We start from the raw sequence: 16,849 nt of genomic DNA on the forward strand, positions 1-16,849 counted from the left end.
GGCTTGGATTGAGCCAACCAGATATATGAGTATTCACTAACATTTTACTAAATGGTGCAACTGTCTCATCCACGCCCGCCAAAGTTTATGCATATCACAGTGCCTACTACAAAATACTGAAACAATATTCTTCAACCACATCTTCTATGTGGTACAGCGGTACGCATTTTAGGGAACCAAGTCCTCGGTGATCGTAGAGTTGGCACAAGGGCAACTTAAGGGCCAATGGGCCACTTCTAGAATATGGCAGGGCCGTGATTAGGGTCACCTATGGCGTAACTCAATTACTGAAGGCCACTGCTAGGTTCAGTAATTATTTGTCAGCCCAGGAATAGGTTCAGTAATTACATGACATCTCTGGAATAGCCGTGGATGCTTGTTAGAGTTAGCAATGGGGAGGATAGCGTGTGGAGAGCCTCCGCTCATCCTTACAGTTGCTAAAAGAGACGAAGAGATGGAGTGAAAGTGGGAGGGAGGCAAGAAGAGGGGGGAAAGGAGAGAAAGTGGGAGGGGGAGAGACAGGGAGCGACACAGACACTGTATTCTCACAGCCAGACACACGCTGCTTTGCTTTGTGTTCGGGGGGTGGGTGGGAGACGAACCCCTCTAGGGCTGACCTGTAGGGGTTCAGTGCTGCGCATCTCCACCACCTTGCACTAGCTAACCCCAGGAGACCACAGGAGAAAGGACAGGAGGAAAGAGAGGAGGTGAGATGCTTTCCTATAGGTGTGTCGGGAGGGGATGCGCTCAGTTTTGCTGTGTCTGGACATTTTTTTTACGCTATAGGTGCAAAGTGAAGGGGTGCGCTCGTAGGGTTACTGTAGGGTCTGTGCATGTATCGCGGCATAAAGTGTGGAAGGGGGCTTTTCGAGGGTGGTAGGCGGGTACCGGAATGAGACCAAGAACAACATGCATGTCACATCTAGGGGGTTCAGGAAGAATTTGGGGTGCCTGCACATCGGGAATTAATTACATCATACATGGGTTCAGGTGTTGTTAGCGACAGAAGGGGAAAGAGGCGCAGGGTGGCTCAGAGAAGGGGGGGGGGGGAATATTTGCTTACTACACAAGATTCCAAACACGCTGCGCAGACACCGTTCCAAACACACGGCACACGCTAAGGTGCGGAGAGCCAAGTGCAGCATATGCGCTGAGATAGAATGTTCCGGGGCACATATGGTGTGTGATAGGACAGCCAGCACATGAGTGGTTAACATCTCATTCATCCCGGGGTCCAGGTGGAGATCTATAGCCCCTCTCCACCGCATCTTCATTTTTACTGTCCCTCCACACCCTCCCTCCACCTCATCTACATTCACATCTGATGGGAGCGCTGCAGAGTGCAGCCTACAGTATATGTATATATGTGTGTGTGTGTGTGGGGGGGGGATCAGCCCGGCTCCAGTGGGCTCTGCGCCTTCACACTGTGTTTGTGTATAGTGTGCAGACTGTGCGGATGCTGGGGACCAGACACCGCTATTGTGTGTGCATGCACTATTGTGTCTATTGCAAGGTATACAACGAGGGAGATAGATAGATAGATAGATAGATAGATAATAGATAGATAGATAGATAGATAGATAGATAGATAGATAATAGATAGATAGATAGATGATAGATAGATAGATAGATAGATAGATAGATAGATAGATAGATAGATAGATAGATAGATAATTAGATAGATAGATAGATAGATAGATAGATAGATAGATGATAGATAGATAGATGATAGATAGATGATAGATAGATAGATAGATAGATGATAGATAGATAGATGATAGATAGATGATAGATAGACAGATAGAGAAAAGATGGAAAAAATGATAGAGTAAAGTATATATATCCCACACCCAACAAGAAAAAAATACAAAGATAGATACATAGATACATAGATGCACAGATAGATAAAAGGATAGACAGAATATATATCTAACACCCAACCAAAAAAATACAAAAATAAAGAGATAGATAAAAGATAGATACATAGATAGATACATAGATAGATACATAGACGCATAGATAACAGGATAGATAGAGTGAAGTATATATCCCACACCTAACCAAAAAATACAAAAATAAAGAGATAGATAGATAGATAGATAGATAGATAGATAGATAGATAGATAAAATGATAGACAGAATGAAGTATATATATCCCACACCCAACCCAAAAAAAGTATACATATATATATATACTTACATCTCCCACACCCAACCCCCCAAAAAAGGAATATATCTATCTATTATCTATCTATCTATCTATCTATCTATCTATCTATCTATCTATCTATCTATCTATCTATCTATCTATCTATTATCTATCTATCTATCTATCTATCATCTATCTATCATCTATCTATCTATCTATCTATCTATCTATCTATCTATCTATCATCTATCTATCATCTATCTATTATCTATCTTATCTATCTATCTATCTATCTATCTATCTATCTATCTATTATCTATCTTATCTATCTATCTATCTATCTATCTATCTATCTATTATCTATCTATCTATCTATCTATCTATTATCTATCTTATCTATCTATCTATCTATCTATCTATTATCTATCTATCTATCTATCCTATCTATCTATTATCTATCTATCTATCTATCTATCTATCTATCTATCTATCTATTATCTATCTATTTATCTATCTATCTATCTATCTATCTATCTATCTATCTATTATCTATCTATCTATCTATCTATCTATCTATCTATGTATGTATGTATCTATCTATCTATCTATCTATCTATCTATCTATTATCTATCTATTTATCTATCTATCTATCTATCTATCTATTATCTATCTATCTATCTATCTATCTATCTATCTATCTATCTATCTATCCATCTATCTACCTATTATCTATCTATTTATCTATCTATCTATCTATCTATCTATCTATCTATCTATCTATCTACCTATTATCTGTCTATCTATCTATCTATCTATCTATCTATCTATCTATCTATCTATCTATCTATCTATCTATCTATCCATCTATCTGTACACACACATATATATGTTATTGATTCAGCAAATAAGCACCTATTAAGAAATATGCATATCTCTCACCCAACCAACAAAAGAAAAAAATTAAATATTTATATAAACCTAATATTACAAAAAAGAAAAGTTTCTCTTTGATTGGGGGGGGGTGTCAGGATTTTGGAGTGATACAAAAAGACAAGAGGTATAAGGTAGGTTGCATGTAAGGTAGAAGTTCTATGGAATAATAGGCGGGGTAACAGAATAAGAAGGCAGAGTTGTAATGAATATAAATATGTGCAGTGTTAGGATCGTTGATGCTGTATAATAATTAGTATGGTAATTATAGGGAGGAATAATAGGAGGGGCTGTATGTTATGATAGGAGGATTTATATAGATTTATAGGGGGGTTTATAGGTAATTTTTAAGAGCTACTAGGATCACATGGAGCAATACCGAATTATAAGAAGGGTTGTATGAAATAATAGAAGGATTATATGGAGTGCAAAGAATTACATTGAATAATAAAATGGGATATGGGAATTAAATGGAATAATAGGAATAATCTGAATTATGTGGAGAGGAGATGTAAGGAAATAGTAGAGGCTGTATGTAATATCAGATAGATATATACAGAATAATAAGTGAGGTTATAGGATTTATAGGAGTTATGCAGAATAATAGCCGGAAGTACATGGGATACAGAGAGGATTTCTATAGAATAGTTGTAGTAAAGTGAAACTGTAGAATTAGTTATAGGGAGGAATTATAAGAAACAGTAGGAGGGGTTATATGAAATAATAGGAGGAGTTTTATGAAATAGTAGGAGGGGTTTTATGAATTAATAGGAGGGGTTGTATGAAATAATAGGAGGGGTTGTATGAAATAATAGGAGGGGTTGTATGAAATAATAGGAGGGGTTATATGAAATAGTAGGAGGGGTTATATGAAATAATAGGAGGAGTTATATGAAATAATAGGAGGGGTTGTATGAAATAATAGGAGGGGTTATATGAAATAATAGAAGGAGTTAAATAAAATAATAGGAGGGGTTAAATGAAATATTTGGAGGGGTTAAATGAAATAATAAGAGGGGTTAAATGAAATATTAGGAAGGGTTATATGAAATAATAAGAGGGGTTGTATGAAATAATAGGAGGGGTTAAATGAAATATTAGGAAGGGTTATATGAAATAATAAGAGGGGTTGTATGAAATAATAGGATTGGTTGTATGAAATAATAGGAGGGGTTAAATGAAATATTAGGAGGGGTTGTATGAAATAATAGGAGGAGTTATATGGAATTATGGGAAATAATAAAAGGGGTACAGTATATGGAATAATAACAGGTATTTTATAAAATAATAGGAGGCAGTATTTAAAAAATAGGAGGAATTATAAGGAATAATAGGAGGAGCTTTATGGAAAAAATAGGAGGAGTTATATGAAATACCACGATGATTTACCGTACATGGAATAATAGTAATTATATGAATTTGGTAAAGCAGTGATATGGAGATGTTATATGAAGTTACTGTAAATAGAAGAAATAACCGGTTATGAGGACTAGTATGGAATAATGGGAGAGGTTGAATAGACTAACATAGAAATGTTATATACAAAGGGTTTTGTGGAATATTAGGAGAGGTTATATGGAATAATAGATGTTGTAAGAATAATATGAAATACAGGTATTTGTAGAAGAAATATAACATTTTTGAAGAAGATATTTAAAGGAGCTATAAGGAATGATGGGAGGGGCTACATGGAATAGGAGGAGGAGTTATGTACAATGATATGAATGAAATGAAGTGGAAGATGCTATATGGAAGAGTCATATGATGTTATATACAGGAATCATAAGATATATTAGGCGGGGTTATTGGGAGGAGTCATGTAAGACGTTTGGATGGGTTATGGGAAGGAATTATATGGAACAACAGGATTGGATTTATGGATTGATAGCAGTAGGAAATAAAAGGAGAGGCTACACGGAATAATGGCGGTGACACGGTGAGGAGTTATATGGAGCAATTGGAGGAGCTATGGGGAGGAGTTACATAGGGTTATAGGAGGAGCTATCAGGAAGGGTTCTATAGAGGCATGGGAAGAGCTATGGAGAGAAGTTATATGAAGTTAAAGGGGGAGAGTGGGGAAGGAGTTATATGATGTAACGGGGGGAAATGAGAGGTTATACTGAATAATGGGAGCATAATGAGGAGGAGTTATATGAGGAGCTGTGGGATCCAGTTATATGGGGTAATAGAAGGAAATGAGTTATATAGAGTTATGGGAGGGACTATGGAGGGGGGTTATAGAGGTAAAGGAAGATCTATAAAGAGGAGTCACAGAGGGAGTGATGGGGAGGAGTTATATAGAGTTATGGGAGGGACTATGGAGGGGGGTTATAGAGGTAAAGGAAGATCTATAAAGAGGAGTCACAGAGGGAGTGATGGGGAGGAGTTATATAGAGTTATGGGAGGGACTATGGAGGGGGTTATAGAGGTAAAGGAAGGGGGAGGAGTGGAAGTAACGGGGAGATATAAAAAGGTTATATGAGGTCATTATGGAAAGAAGGAGTGTAGGATCATCAATGGGAAGGCACTACAGTGAGACAGGACCATCTTATAGAAAGTATGGCTGCATAACATCTGTAAACATACTTCAGGATGAATCTGGGCAGTATATGAAGACAGATGGAGCCTTATAGAGGTGTTATATGGGGTACTGGTACTTCTGGGATGTGGATTAGCAGAGTCAGCTTTGGGACTGTTTTCACGGAAATTATGTCTTCTGCCGGCTGGAAATAATTAAGTGAATATTTCAGCAATGTTCTTATTAATAGCTGTTGCCTGATCTTAGTTGTACTGTTTATAATTCTCTTCTTTTTTTCTCCTATGGCAGACCCGTCTCTTGCTTTCCTTCTTGGCATCTCTCTTCTGGGCTGACCACCCAGCAAACTTCCCCATCTTTTTCTCAAAACCTTTCCGCTGGCGCCCATACCCATGGCCACACCACCTGCAGAAACAGGACCTCCACCCGAGGGGCAGACTACTCCAGAGGCCACAGAGCCTGTCTGCTCCACAACCGTGGTGGTGGTGGAAGAGCCGGAGCCTGCACCGGAGACTGCTGCTTCAGAAGCAGAGCCGACGGTGACCATCCAGTCCAAATGTTCCTCTCTGAATGACCTCAAGGCCCAGCCAGCTGCCAATGGAGGACCTCGAGCCCCCAGCTTGACTGGCTCAGAGGGAAGGCTAGCCCAAGCTGCCTCTAATTCTCCCAGGCCAAGTCTGTGTCGACAAGGGTCTACAGCCACGGCTAGTGGCGCAGAAGCGGAAAAGCCAAAGGACTATCTGCTTATTGCCATCTTGTCGTGCTTCTGTCCCATGTGGCCAGTGAACATTGTTGGCTTTGTGTACTCCATAATGGTAAGTCAGATGTATGTTTTGTCGTAGACCTCCTATGTGTCCACTTTGTCAAAAAACTTTGTCCATCTTGTCATAAACCCATCACTTGCCTATCTTGTAACAGACCTCTCTCTTGTCCATTTTGTCATCAACCACCCAAATGTTCCTTTGTCATAAACCCTTGAGACCTCTCAATTATTCCACGTTGTCATTAACATCCCATGGTTTCATTTTTTACACAGACCCTACACTTGTCTGTCTTGTCAAGGACCTCTTAGTTGTCCACTCCGTCCTAGACCTCCCAAACGTCCATTTGGTCATAAACCCTTCCCTTGTCAGTCTTGTCGAAAACCTCTTCGTTGTCCACTTTGTCATAGACCCCCAAATGTCCATTTTGTCATAGATCCTTCACTTGTCTTGGCACAGACCTCTTACAATGTCCATTGTGTCATCTACCTCCAATGTGTCCATTTTTCATAGACCTCTTATCTGTTCATTGTATCACTGACTCCTCAAGCCTCCATTTCATTGTAGACCTCTCGGAATCCTCCATTTTCTTGCTCAATGAATTCTCATTTTTCTCTTTCTTTGCTTTTACCATCATCGTAATATTTTATTGCCCATACTGATGCATTCTTACAGTGTTTGCAGTAATTTGCAGGCCTTACGATGAAACCTTAAGAAGGTTAGAAAAGGGTTGATTGGCCACCTGATGACTAATTTTTACAAATGACTTCTGGCATTGATAGGATCTTCTGTACTTTGGCAACCAGCAGTGCACAGTCACCGTATAGAGCACCTATGTTGTTATTTCCCTGACAACCCCGGTCTACAAAGATAGATCTTACTGCAGTTTTTCAGGCAGTCACTCATATGATCATCCTATATAATGATAAACCTACTGAATTGTCATAGCAGCCCATTCTGCACGATATGTAGACACATGGCTGTCCTGCAGAGGAACAAAGCTGCCGAACTATTATGGATGCTACTTCTGCATTCTTTCCCATAATCCTTCTTGGTTGGAACTGGTCCTGCACCATAGCACAACTTTTGTTGCCTCTGGGCCAAATACTGTCGTACTTGGAAGAGGGAGAACTAGCGCCCCCTGTCTGTCACCTAGAAGACAGCAGTATAACATAATGAACAGAGATGCCGTTAGCTGTGCATTATAATGAGGGCGTATAATGAGACGCGTAGTGTGGGGAATGGCCGAGCACATATGGATTAAGAGAAAATGGCGCACAATTTCAGAACCAAATGTTGATTTATCTATAACATGGATAGATACCCAATACAGAGTGACAAACTGTAAGGGCATATAATATGTGCCACGTCCCATAATAATAAGTAGGATGAACCAAAGAAAAATTAAAAAGACTTTAGAGGCACTGCAACAAAAATATCTTTAAAATCACTTTATTGTAGAAATGTAGTTGATTTATCTATATCTTGTATATATAAATATTGGTACATTTTAAATTATATAACACAGTGGACCCCAGGGGCGGACTGACCATTTGGAAACTTGGGCACTGCCCGAGGGCCCGGGGTTAGTAGGGGGCCCCATGATATGCCCCTGGTACCTTTTTCATAGGCTTTTTTGAGTTTGGGCAAGGACACAGGGGCCCCATGATCCCCTATTGCCCGGGGGCCCCATGAGTTGTCAGTCCGGCCCTGGTGGACCCTTTACAATGAAGCCAATGGGGGAGATTTTACCAAAACTGGAGCACACAGAATCTGGTGCAGCTGTGCATGGGAGCCAATCAGCTTCCAGGTTTTATTGTCAAAGCTTAATTGAACAAGCTGAAGTTAGAAGCTGATTGGTGACCATGCACAGCTGCACCACATTCTGAGTGTTTCAGTTTTAGTAAATCTCTCCCATTCTATTTAAATTGTAGAAAAGGAAAATGAAATGGTGCTGCTTCCAATGTTCAACCAAATGTCATCCTTCTGACCCATGGTAGGAGAATCACGACTGAAATCTGACCGATTGCTTTTGCAATGTGGACACTTTGCTGCAGGTTCCATGAGTCAGCACCAGCCGTGCCGGAGAAGAGGAGCCTCGCCGTAAAATGTGGCTTCTAGCTATGTGCATTGCAGGAAGGGAGCGCTTGAAAGTAATTATCATTAAGTGCAGAGCTGCAGTGTCTGGGCCATAATAACCCATTCGTGACTCAAGGAGACATGGAGTTCGATGCTTCGTATGTGTGCTCCCTTAGTTCTCTGCATTTCCGCTTCTAAAACTACCGAAGATCCAAAAGTTTCTCAGCGTATCCATAAAGTGGAACTACATCTGGGCACCACAAACTGAAAATTCTATTTCATTCATTGTTAACCTCCCTAGCGGTCTGATTATGTCCATATTTCTGTGCTCAATGTGGTACTTTTTTTTTTCATGGAAATATGTAATTTTTTATTGTAGACCTGTAATTTTTAGGAATAACTCACTGAAATCTGTCCAAACAAGAGTCTAGTAAACATCCCGGGGATGATAAAACTTGAAACACGAAATCATAAATTATAATTTAATATATAATCATAAAAAAAAATAATAATACATTTAATTCAATAATATAATCAAACCAAAAACACTGAAATGTGAAATATAGCGCCAAGTTCGCACATCGCTGAGCTCAGTCGCAGAGTCGTTTTCAGTGTCTGATGAGGAATTTCCCCCACCAATCATTATCACTCAATTCTGCAAGTGGTTCTGATTTACTATCGCTGTTCTCTAGCCGGTCTAAAACCGCGTCTGACCTAAAGGGACGCTTTTTGGACGCCATGGACGTTTCTCAGTTTCCAGGCAGAAAGAACAGTAAAAATGCAGGCAGGGCGCCGGACAAAGCACTCGGGACAGAATGTATGTGAAATGGTTTGATACTGTAATGGAATACTATCAGATTTTAGTGTATTTAGTGAATGGCACTTTTTCACATTTTTAAATTTCCCGCCGTTCCGTCCCCCGTACGTCCCGACGTCGCAGGGACCGGAACCCAGAACACGGATGCTGGCATCGGCCAGAGGAGATGGCCGGGGACACTGCAGGAGGGACATCGCGGGAGCGCAGGACAAGGTAAGTGAAGAAGAGATCCCGGAGCAACGCTGCAGTGTATTCCCGAGTGTAGCTCGGGGGGGGGTTACTGCTTGTGGTGCTGAAACTTTACCCTGAGCTACACTCGGGAATACCGCCAGGGGGGTTAATATTCAAAGCAAACTCCCCCATCCATCCATGTCTCCATGCTTTATTTTGCTGCGAAATGGCTTTGAGAAATCCCCCGTAACATTTTTGGCCGTGGCCATCTTGAGTAAGGGCAGATGATTCATGTAGCATTTACTTCCTGGAATACATTTGTCCTTAGCTCAGGCAGAAGGGTATGCTTAGCTTAGAAAACCCCTCCTCCCCTCCTGAAGACTACTGGGATGTATGATCGCACTTGCCAAGGCATGAAAAGCCTGGAGGTAACTAAGGAAATGTAAAAAAAAAGTTTAAAACAAATATATATGACATAAAAATAAATATGACATACAGCAGCACAAGCATTCGAGATATTCAATGTTGATTGGGAGAGTGAAGTTCCACTTTAATACTTCAGTATCCCTAAGACCTAACCTGCGTCCTGCCTGAAACTAACAGGTAACCCCTAAATAATGTCTTAATTCTTTATCCCCACCCTTCTTGTAATCTTCTGCTTTTCTGTAAAGTTCTCTGTGAGCTCCCGAACCTCTCCTTTTCCCACTTACTTTTCTTCGTTTGAATCAAGCAGCGCATGTTAGTTGCGGTCATGTTCACTGCTCCATGCACACTACACGTCCCATGTCCATATTCCATCTTGAAAGCGAGCAAGAAAAGGTGGCTACATTCCCGCAAACATTGGCTGAGAGCAATGGAGGGGACTTATCTAAGTTAAGAATACATACTGGACAATGCTGCTGGTAATTCTCACCCATTAGCTGAGTGTTGTCAGCCTGCAAGAGGAAGTGCTGTTACTGGCAGGATTTCAGGGTAAGAAACAAGCATTGGTGTCCCGAGGCAGGTGCAGGGGGTGCGGCCCGCACTGGGTGACACCGACCACATGGGGTGACACCGGACCCACTCCACGAAAAGGTAAGTTTAAAGCAAGCCGACGATCCCCGCAGGATGGTCCTGCGGGGATCGTCTGCTTTCTTTACAATTTACCTTTTCTTGGAGCGGGTCCGGTGTCACCCCGTATAGGTTGCATGCCGGCAATCCCCTGCATTCACTATATCCAGTCTCCCTGGATCCGGCATTCACAATAACCGGTCTCCCCGGACCCCGTATTCACTATATCCGCTCTCCCCGGACCCTGCATTCACTATATCCGCTCTCCCCGGACCCCGCATTCACTATATCCGCTCTCCCTGGACCCCGTATTCACTATATCCGCTCTCCCCGGACCCTGCATTCACTATATCTGCTCTCCCCGGACCCTGCATTCACTATATCTGCTCTCCCCGGACCCTGCATTCATTATATCCGCTCTCACCGGACCCCGCATTCACTATATCTGCTCTCCCCGGACCCCGCATTCACTATATCTGCTCTCCCCGAATCTTGCATTCACTATATCCGCTCTCCCCGGACCCTGCATTCACTATATATGGTCTCCCCGGACCCTGCATTCACTATATCCGCTCTCCTCGGACCCTGCATTCACTATATCTGGTCTCCCTGGATCCTGCATTCACTATATCCGCTCTCCTCGGACCCTGCATTCCCTATATCCGTTCTCCCCCGGACCCTGTATTCACTATATCTGGTTTCCTCGGACCCTGCATTCCCTATATCCGTTCTCCCAGGACCCCGCATTCACTATATCTGGTCTCCACGGACCCTGCATTCACTATATCCGCTCTCCCCGGACCCTGCATTCACTATATCCAGTCTCCCCGGACCCTGCATTCACTATATCTGGTTTCCCCGTACCCTGCATTCACTATATCCGATCTCCCCAAACCCTGCATTCACTATATCTGGTTTCCCCGGACCCTGCATTCACTATATCCGGTCTCCCCGGACCCTGCGTTCACTTTATCTGCTCTCCCCGAACCCTGCATTCACTATATCCAGTCTCCCCGGACCCTGCGTTTACTATATCTGGTCTCCCCGGACCCTGCATTCACTATATCCGGTCTCCCCGGACCCTGTATTCACTATATCTGGTCTCCCCAGACCCTGCATTCACTATATCTGGTCTCCCCGGACCCTGTATTCACTATATCCGGTCTCCCCGGACCCTGTATTCACTATATCCGGTCTCCCCGGACCCTGTATTCACTATATCCGGTCTCCCCGGACCCTGTATTCACTATATCTGGTCTCCCCAGACCCTGCATTCACTATATCTGGTCTCCCACAGTACACAGAACATGAAAGTGCAATGATTTTAGTAAATCTAAACCTTTTCTCATCAGAAGTATATAGCAGTCTTGTGACTTCTATCTAGAGGCCAGCCCCCCTCCAGACCTAGGGGACCCCTCCCAGGCACTGGCAGTCTCCTCAGCACTCCATCTTCCAGCAGGCTCCCTTGTCAGTCTGACTCTCCCATATTTATAGGCCAGTCCACCACTCTACCAGGGCCTCCAAACCTGCGATTGGCCAGACCCCCATAAACATGCAGATTAGGTCTCCACCCCTTTCTGGTTATCAACTTCTGGAAAGTTCTGTGGTCCTCCAGAGTCAGGAGGAGGCGATAGAGCCACTACCTGTTAAGTTATCCATCTTGCCTGCAATTACCCGACCTCAATCACAGACTCACACAGTTACCATGAGTCACACGCAATGATTTTTCTATTAGTCTAGTAGCACACTAGAGGGTGCTACACTTGGTCTACCTTAATCTCCTTCCTAATCCTTCAAGAAGAACTTCAGTCCCTGTATTGCTGGCCCCGCCTCCCTTTACCAGCAGTGCTGTGCAGATGTGTAGAAGAGCACTCCATCTTCCACACGACTCCCTTGCCAGCCTGACTCTCCCATATTTCTGGTCCAGTCCACCACTCTACCAGGTCCTCCAAACCTGGGACTGGCCAGACCCCCATAAACATGCAGATTAGGTCTCTACCCCTTTCTGCTTACCAACTTCTGGACGGTTCTATGGTACTCCAGAGTCAGGAGGAGGCAATAGAGCCACTACCTGTTAAGTTATCCAGCTTACCTGCAATAACCCGACCTCAATCACAGACTCACACAGTTACCACGAGTCACACGCAATGATTTTTCTATTATTCTAGTAGCACACTAGAGGGTGCTACACTTGGCCTACCTTAATCTCCCTCCTAATCCTTCAAGAAGAACTTCAGTCCCTGTATTGCTGGCCCGCCTCCCTTCACGAGCGGCGCTGTGCAGATGTGCAGAAGACCACTCCATCTTCCACCCGACTCCCTTGTCAGCCTGACTCTCCCATAATTCTGGGCCATTCCACCACTCTACCTGGGCCTCCAAACCTGGGTTGGCCAGACCCCCATAAACATGCAGATCAGGTCTCCACCCCTTTCTGCTTACCGACTTCTGGACGGTTCTATGGTACTCCAGAGTCAGGAGGAGGCAATAGAGCCACTACCTGTTAAGTTATCCAGCATGCCCTGTATTTCTGGCCCCGCCTTCCTTCACCAGCGGCGCTGTGCAGATGTGCCGAAGAGCTCAGTCTGGCCTTCAGGACCTTGCAGAGACCTGCGGCCCATCTGTGCATGTGCTGATTTTCCTCAAGCATGCGCAGACAGCCTGAGATCCAGGAGCTACATAACTATGGTGACTTTGCGTATGAGCTGGGAAACGCCAACATGTGGGAAAATGTGCCAAATGCTTCTGTTGGGTCCTGAAGGTCTGGCTGAGCCCTCCGGCACATCTGCGCACACGTGGAATCTGCCGCCGTGCCACGAGGCACCAGGAGCACAATGTCATTCTCACCTAAACACAAAAAATCGGACACTTAAAAAAATTTGTGGGAGAGGAAGAGAAACCGGGTGCAAATAACTTTTTTTTTCTTTTTTGCTCTGAAGGTCTGTTTTCTATATTTTTATACTAACTCTGAAGCCGCTAACTATAATAACTAAACATTTACCCCTAAAACACCTTCAGAGGAAATACTGACCATACTGGTGTCCACCATGGAGTCCCCACCGCACTGATATCCCACAATTAGTGCCAACCCAATCAGAGGAAAAGCTGGTTCAGCACTTTTTTGACTTCCCAATTTCCATGTAGGATCTGATCTACAAAGAATTGCGCACCTTAACAGTCCAGAAGATCCAGATTCATGAATGGTGTTTTGTAGATCAGAGAAAACCTCATGCATACTGTATGTAGTCAAGGGAGGCCAAAGTTTTGGCATTTCTCCAGTTGGTTTGGTCTTCAAAGAGATTTGCTGATCATTGTCACAGCGCTGAGATCCTGGCAACAAAATGAAGTCATTTTCTTCATGTGAAGTGTAACTGAAAGCCATGGGGTCCTGGTGCACAACCGGAATGTCAGCCCTTCGTATTTAATGCGGACCATCACTCTTCTTCCCACCCCCACCCCTAAACCTTGAAGTAGTACCACCACCCACTTCCTTAGTTTTCGCCTAGGCAAGAGTGATATTGCCTTTACCGCCCCCCTCTCTGGACACGGCTCCCTCCTCTGCTCGTTCTTCCACAGGCACAGTGGGGAGCCGGCTGTGATCCCTTAGGACAGAGGTGTCAAATACAAGGCTCGGGGTCCGTATCCGGCCTTCCAGGCCATTTCATGTGGCCCTTTGTATTTAATGCAGACTGTCACTCTTCTTCCCACCCCCTCCCCTAATCCTTTCCGTAGTACCACCACCCACTTCCTTAGTTTTCGCCTAGGCAAGAGTGATATTGCCTTTACCGCCCCCCTCTCTGGACATGGCTCCCTCCTCTGCTCGTTCTTCCACAGGCACAGTGGGGAGCCGGCTGTGATCCCTTAGGACACAGGTGTCAAACACTAGGCGTGGGGGCCGAATCCGGCCCTCCAGGCCATTTCATGTGGCCCTTGCACCTGTCCTGCAGGTACCCCCCTTGTCTCTGCCCCCACCTTGTCTCAGCAGTCGGCAGCAGAGAGAAGAATAGAACTCCCCCGCCAAATCCTGCACCTCTCAGTGCAGCTGCAGCACCCCCTCATCTCTGCCTCCCCCGGTCTCAGCATTCAGCAGACTCTGGTAACTGACTCCACTCCTCCTCTGGTCCTCCTCCAGACCCTGCACTCTCTGCTTTCCAGCTCTGCCGCAAAAGGGGGTGCACGGTGATGTTACAGAGGGTGTGGGATTCTTGACATCTGATGTAATGGGGGGTGGGGTGCTCTGGACATCCAGTCTTACAGATACAACCGGCCCTTTGAGGGCCATCATATTGCTGATACGGCCCTCAATGAAATGGAGTTTGACACCCCTGCCTTAGGAAGTCAGAAGCAGCTCTCACATCCAAGATGGCGGCTCTGGGGAGAAGAATGGGCTGCAGGAAGACAGTCTCCGTGGACCTTATTTTTATGCCTCATGCACGCTTGAGCTCATAACTGTCACTTTTACATGCGTTTGACGTTTTTTTTCTGCCTCTGAATTCCTCTCCATGTTATCCTATGTGTCCATACACACACAGGCGTATACTGGAGTTTAGAGGCAGGAAAAAAAAACGGGAAAACCGCCAAATTGCGCCTAAAGGCATCTAAGTGCCAGTCACGTTTAGCGCTTGAGCCTTTATTCATTTCAATGGCCAGAATACATTAATACTCCGGCCAATGAAATGAATGAACACCCAAGCGCTCGGCATGCCAAAATGCACCTAAACGCGTTTACAAAAATGTGGCTGAGGAGCATTCTTGAAGCTTAGATGAGCCCCGGGACCTTAACAGTAGGACTAACAGAATTTTGTTCAAATTTTTACATCTTGAGAACCTTTGTTCAATTTTCTAATCCTTAGCGGGGTCAAATCGGCGTTCCTTTTCAGCTAGAGAGACGAGAAAGGAACAGGAATGATCACATTTCCAGCAGTAAATGCGGCTTTCATTTGTTAGATTCCATTCGTTTCAAAATTGAATTTAAAAGCAAACAAAATGTTTGACGCGATTTCCAATGACATTTCGTCAAGTCATCGAACGTACCGAGAATTTGCTGTACAAATTATAGAAAAATAAAAGTTAATAGAGGAGAAATCCGGTTTTCTTCTATACGGAATGTAACAAGAGCTCAGAGCTGAAAACTAAAAGGGTCGGAGCCATTTCACATGGGTCACATGACTTCCTGGGCCCTATACCTGCTGCCCCCTCTGTACTCTCTACCCCCCTACCTTGTACTCTCTACCCCCCCACCCTGTATTCTCTTCCCTCCCACCCTGTACTCTCTACTCCTCCCCCCCACCCTGTACTCTCAACCCCCCCACCCTGTACTCTCTACTCCTCCCCCCCCACCCATCCTGTACTTTCTACCCCCCCACCCTGTACTCTCTATCCCCACATCACACATCTACCCCCCACCCTGTACTCTCTACTCCCCTACCCTGTACTCTCTACCCCCCCCCCCACCCACCCTGTACTCTCTACTCCCCTACCCTGTACTCTCTACCCCCCCACCCACCCTGTACTCTCTACTCCCCTACCCTGTACTGTCTACCCCCCCACCCACCCTGTACTCTCTTCCCCCCTGTACTCTCTTTCCCCCCACCCTGTACTCTCTATCCCCCCTATCCTGTACTCTCTACCCCCCCCCACCCTGTACTCTCTATCTCCCCTATCCTGTACTCTCTACCCCCCCCCACCCTGTACTCTCTACCCCCCCCACCCTGTACTCTCTATGCCCCCTACCCTGTACTCTCTATCCCCACCCTGTACTCTCTTCCCTCCCTGTACTCTCTACCCCCCCCAACCCTGTACTCTGTACCCCCCACCCTGTACTCTCTACCCCCCTACCCTGTACTCTCTACCCCCCCACCCTGTATTCTCTTCCCTCCCACCCTGTACTCTCAACCCCCCCACCCTGTACTCTCTACTCCTCCCCCCCCACCCATCCTGTACTTTCTACCCCCCCACCCTGTACTCTCTATCCCCACATCACACATCTACCCCCCACCCTGTACTCTCTACTCCCCTACCCTGTACTCTCTACCCCCCCCACCCACCCTGTACTCTCTACTCCCCTACCCTGTACTCTCTACCCCCCCCCACCAACCCTGTACTCTCTACTCCCCTACCCTGTACTGTCTACCCCCCCCCCCACCCACCCTGTACTCTCTTCCCCCCTGTACTCTCTTTCCCCCCACCCTGTACTCTCTATCCCCCCTATCCTGTACTCTCTACCCCCCCCCACCCTGTACTCTCTACCCCCCCCACCCTGTACTCTCTATGCCCCCTACCCTGTACTCTCTATCCCCACCCTGTACTCTCTTCCCTCCCTGTACTCTGTACCCTCCCCACCCTGTACTCTGTACCC

The 16,849-nt window shown here is 44.9% G+C and overlaps 1 protein-coding gene across 1 annotated transcript in view; it reads left to right on the forward strand.

Moving 5' to 3' along the window:
- Window positions 1-528: 528 nt before the first annotated feature.
- LOC149441158 (proline-rich transmembrane protein 2-like) overlaps window positions 529-16,849 on the forward strand; it is a 54,936-nt gene continuing 38,615 nt past the window's right edge. The window contains exons 1-2 of the mRNA XM_089657680.1: window positions 529-707; window positions 5,908-6,431. Coding sequence (XP_089513806.1) covers window positions 6,009-6,431 — 423 coding nt within the window. The 5' untranslated portion in view covers window positions 529-707; window positions 5,908-6,008. The remainder of the gene's footprint in view (window positions 708-5,907; window positions 6,432-16,849) is intronic.

The sequence above is a fragment of the Staurois parvus genome, unplaced genomic scaffold (genome assembly GCF_062004578.1).
Source record: "Staurois parvus isolate SC_StPar_1 unplaced genomic scaffold, SC_StPar_1.0 ptg001021l, whole genome shotgun sequence".
In the NCBI taxonomy this organism is placed as follows: Eukaryota; Metazoa; Chordata; class Amphibia; order Anura; family Ranidae; genus Staurois; species Staurois parvus.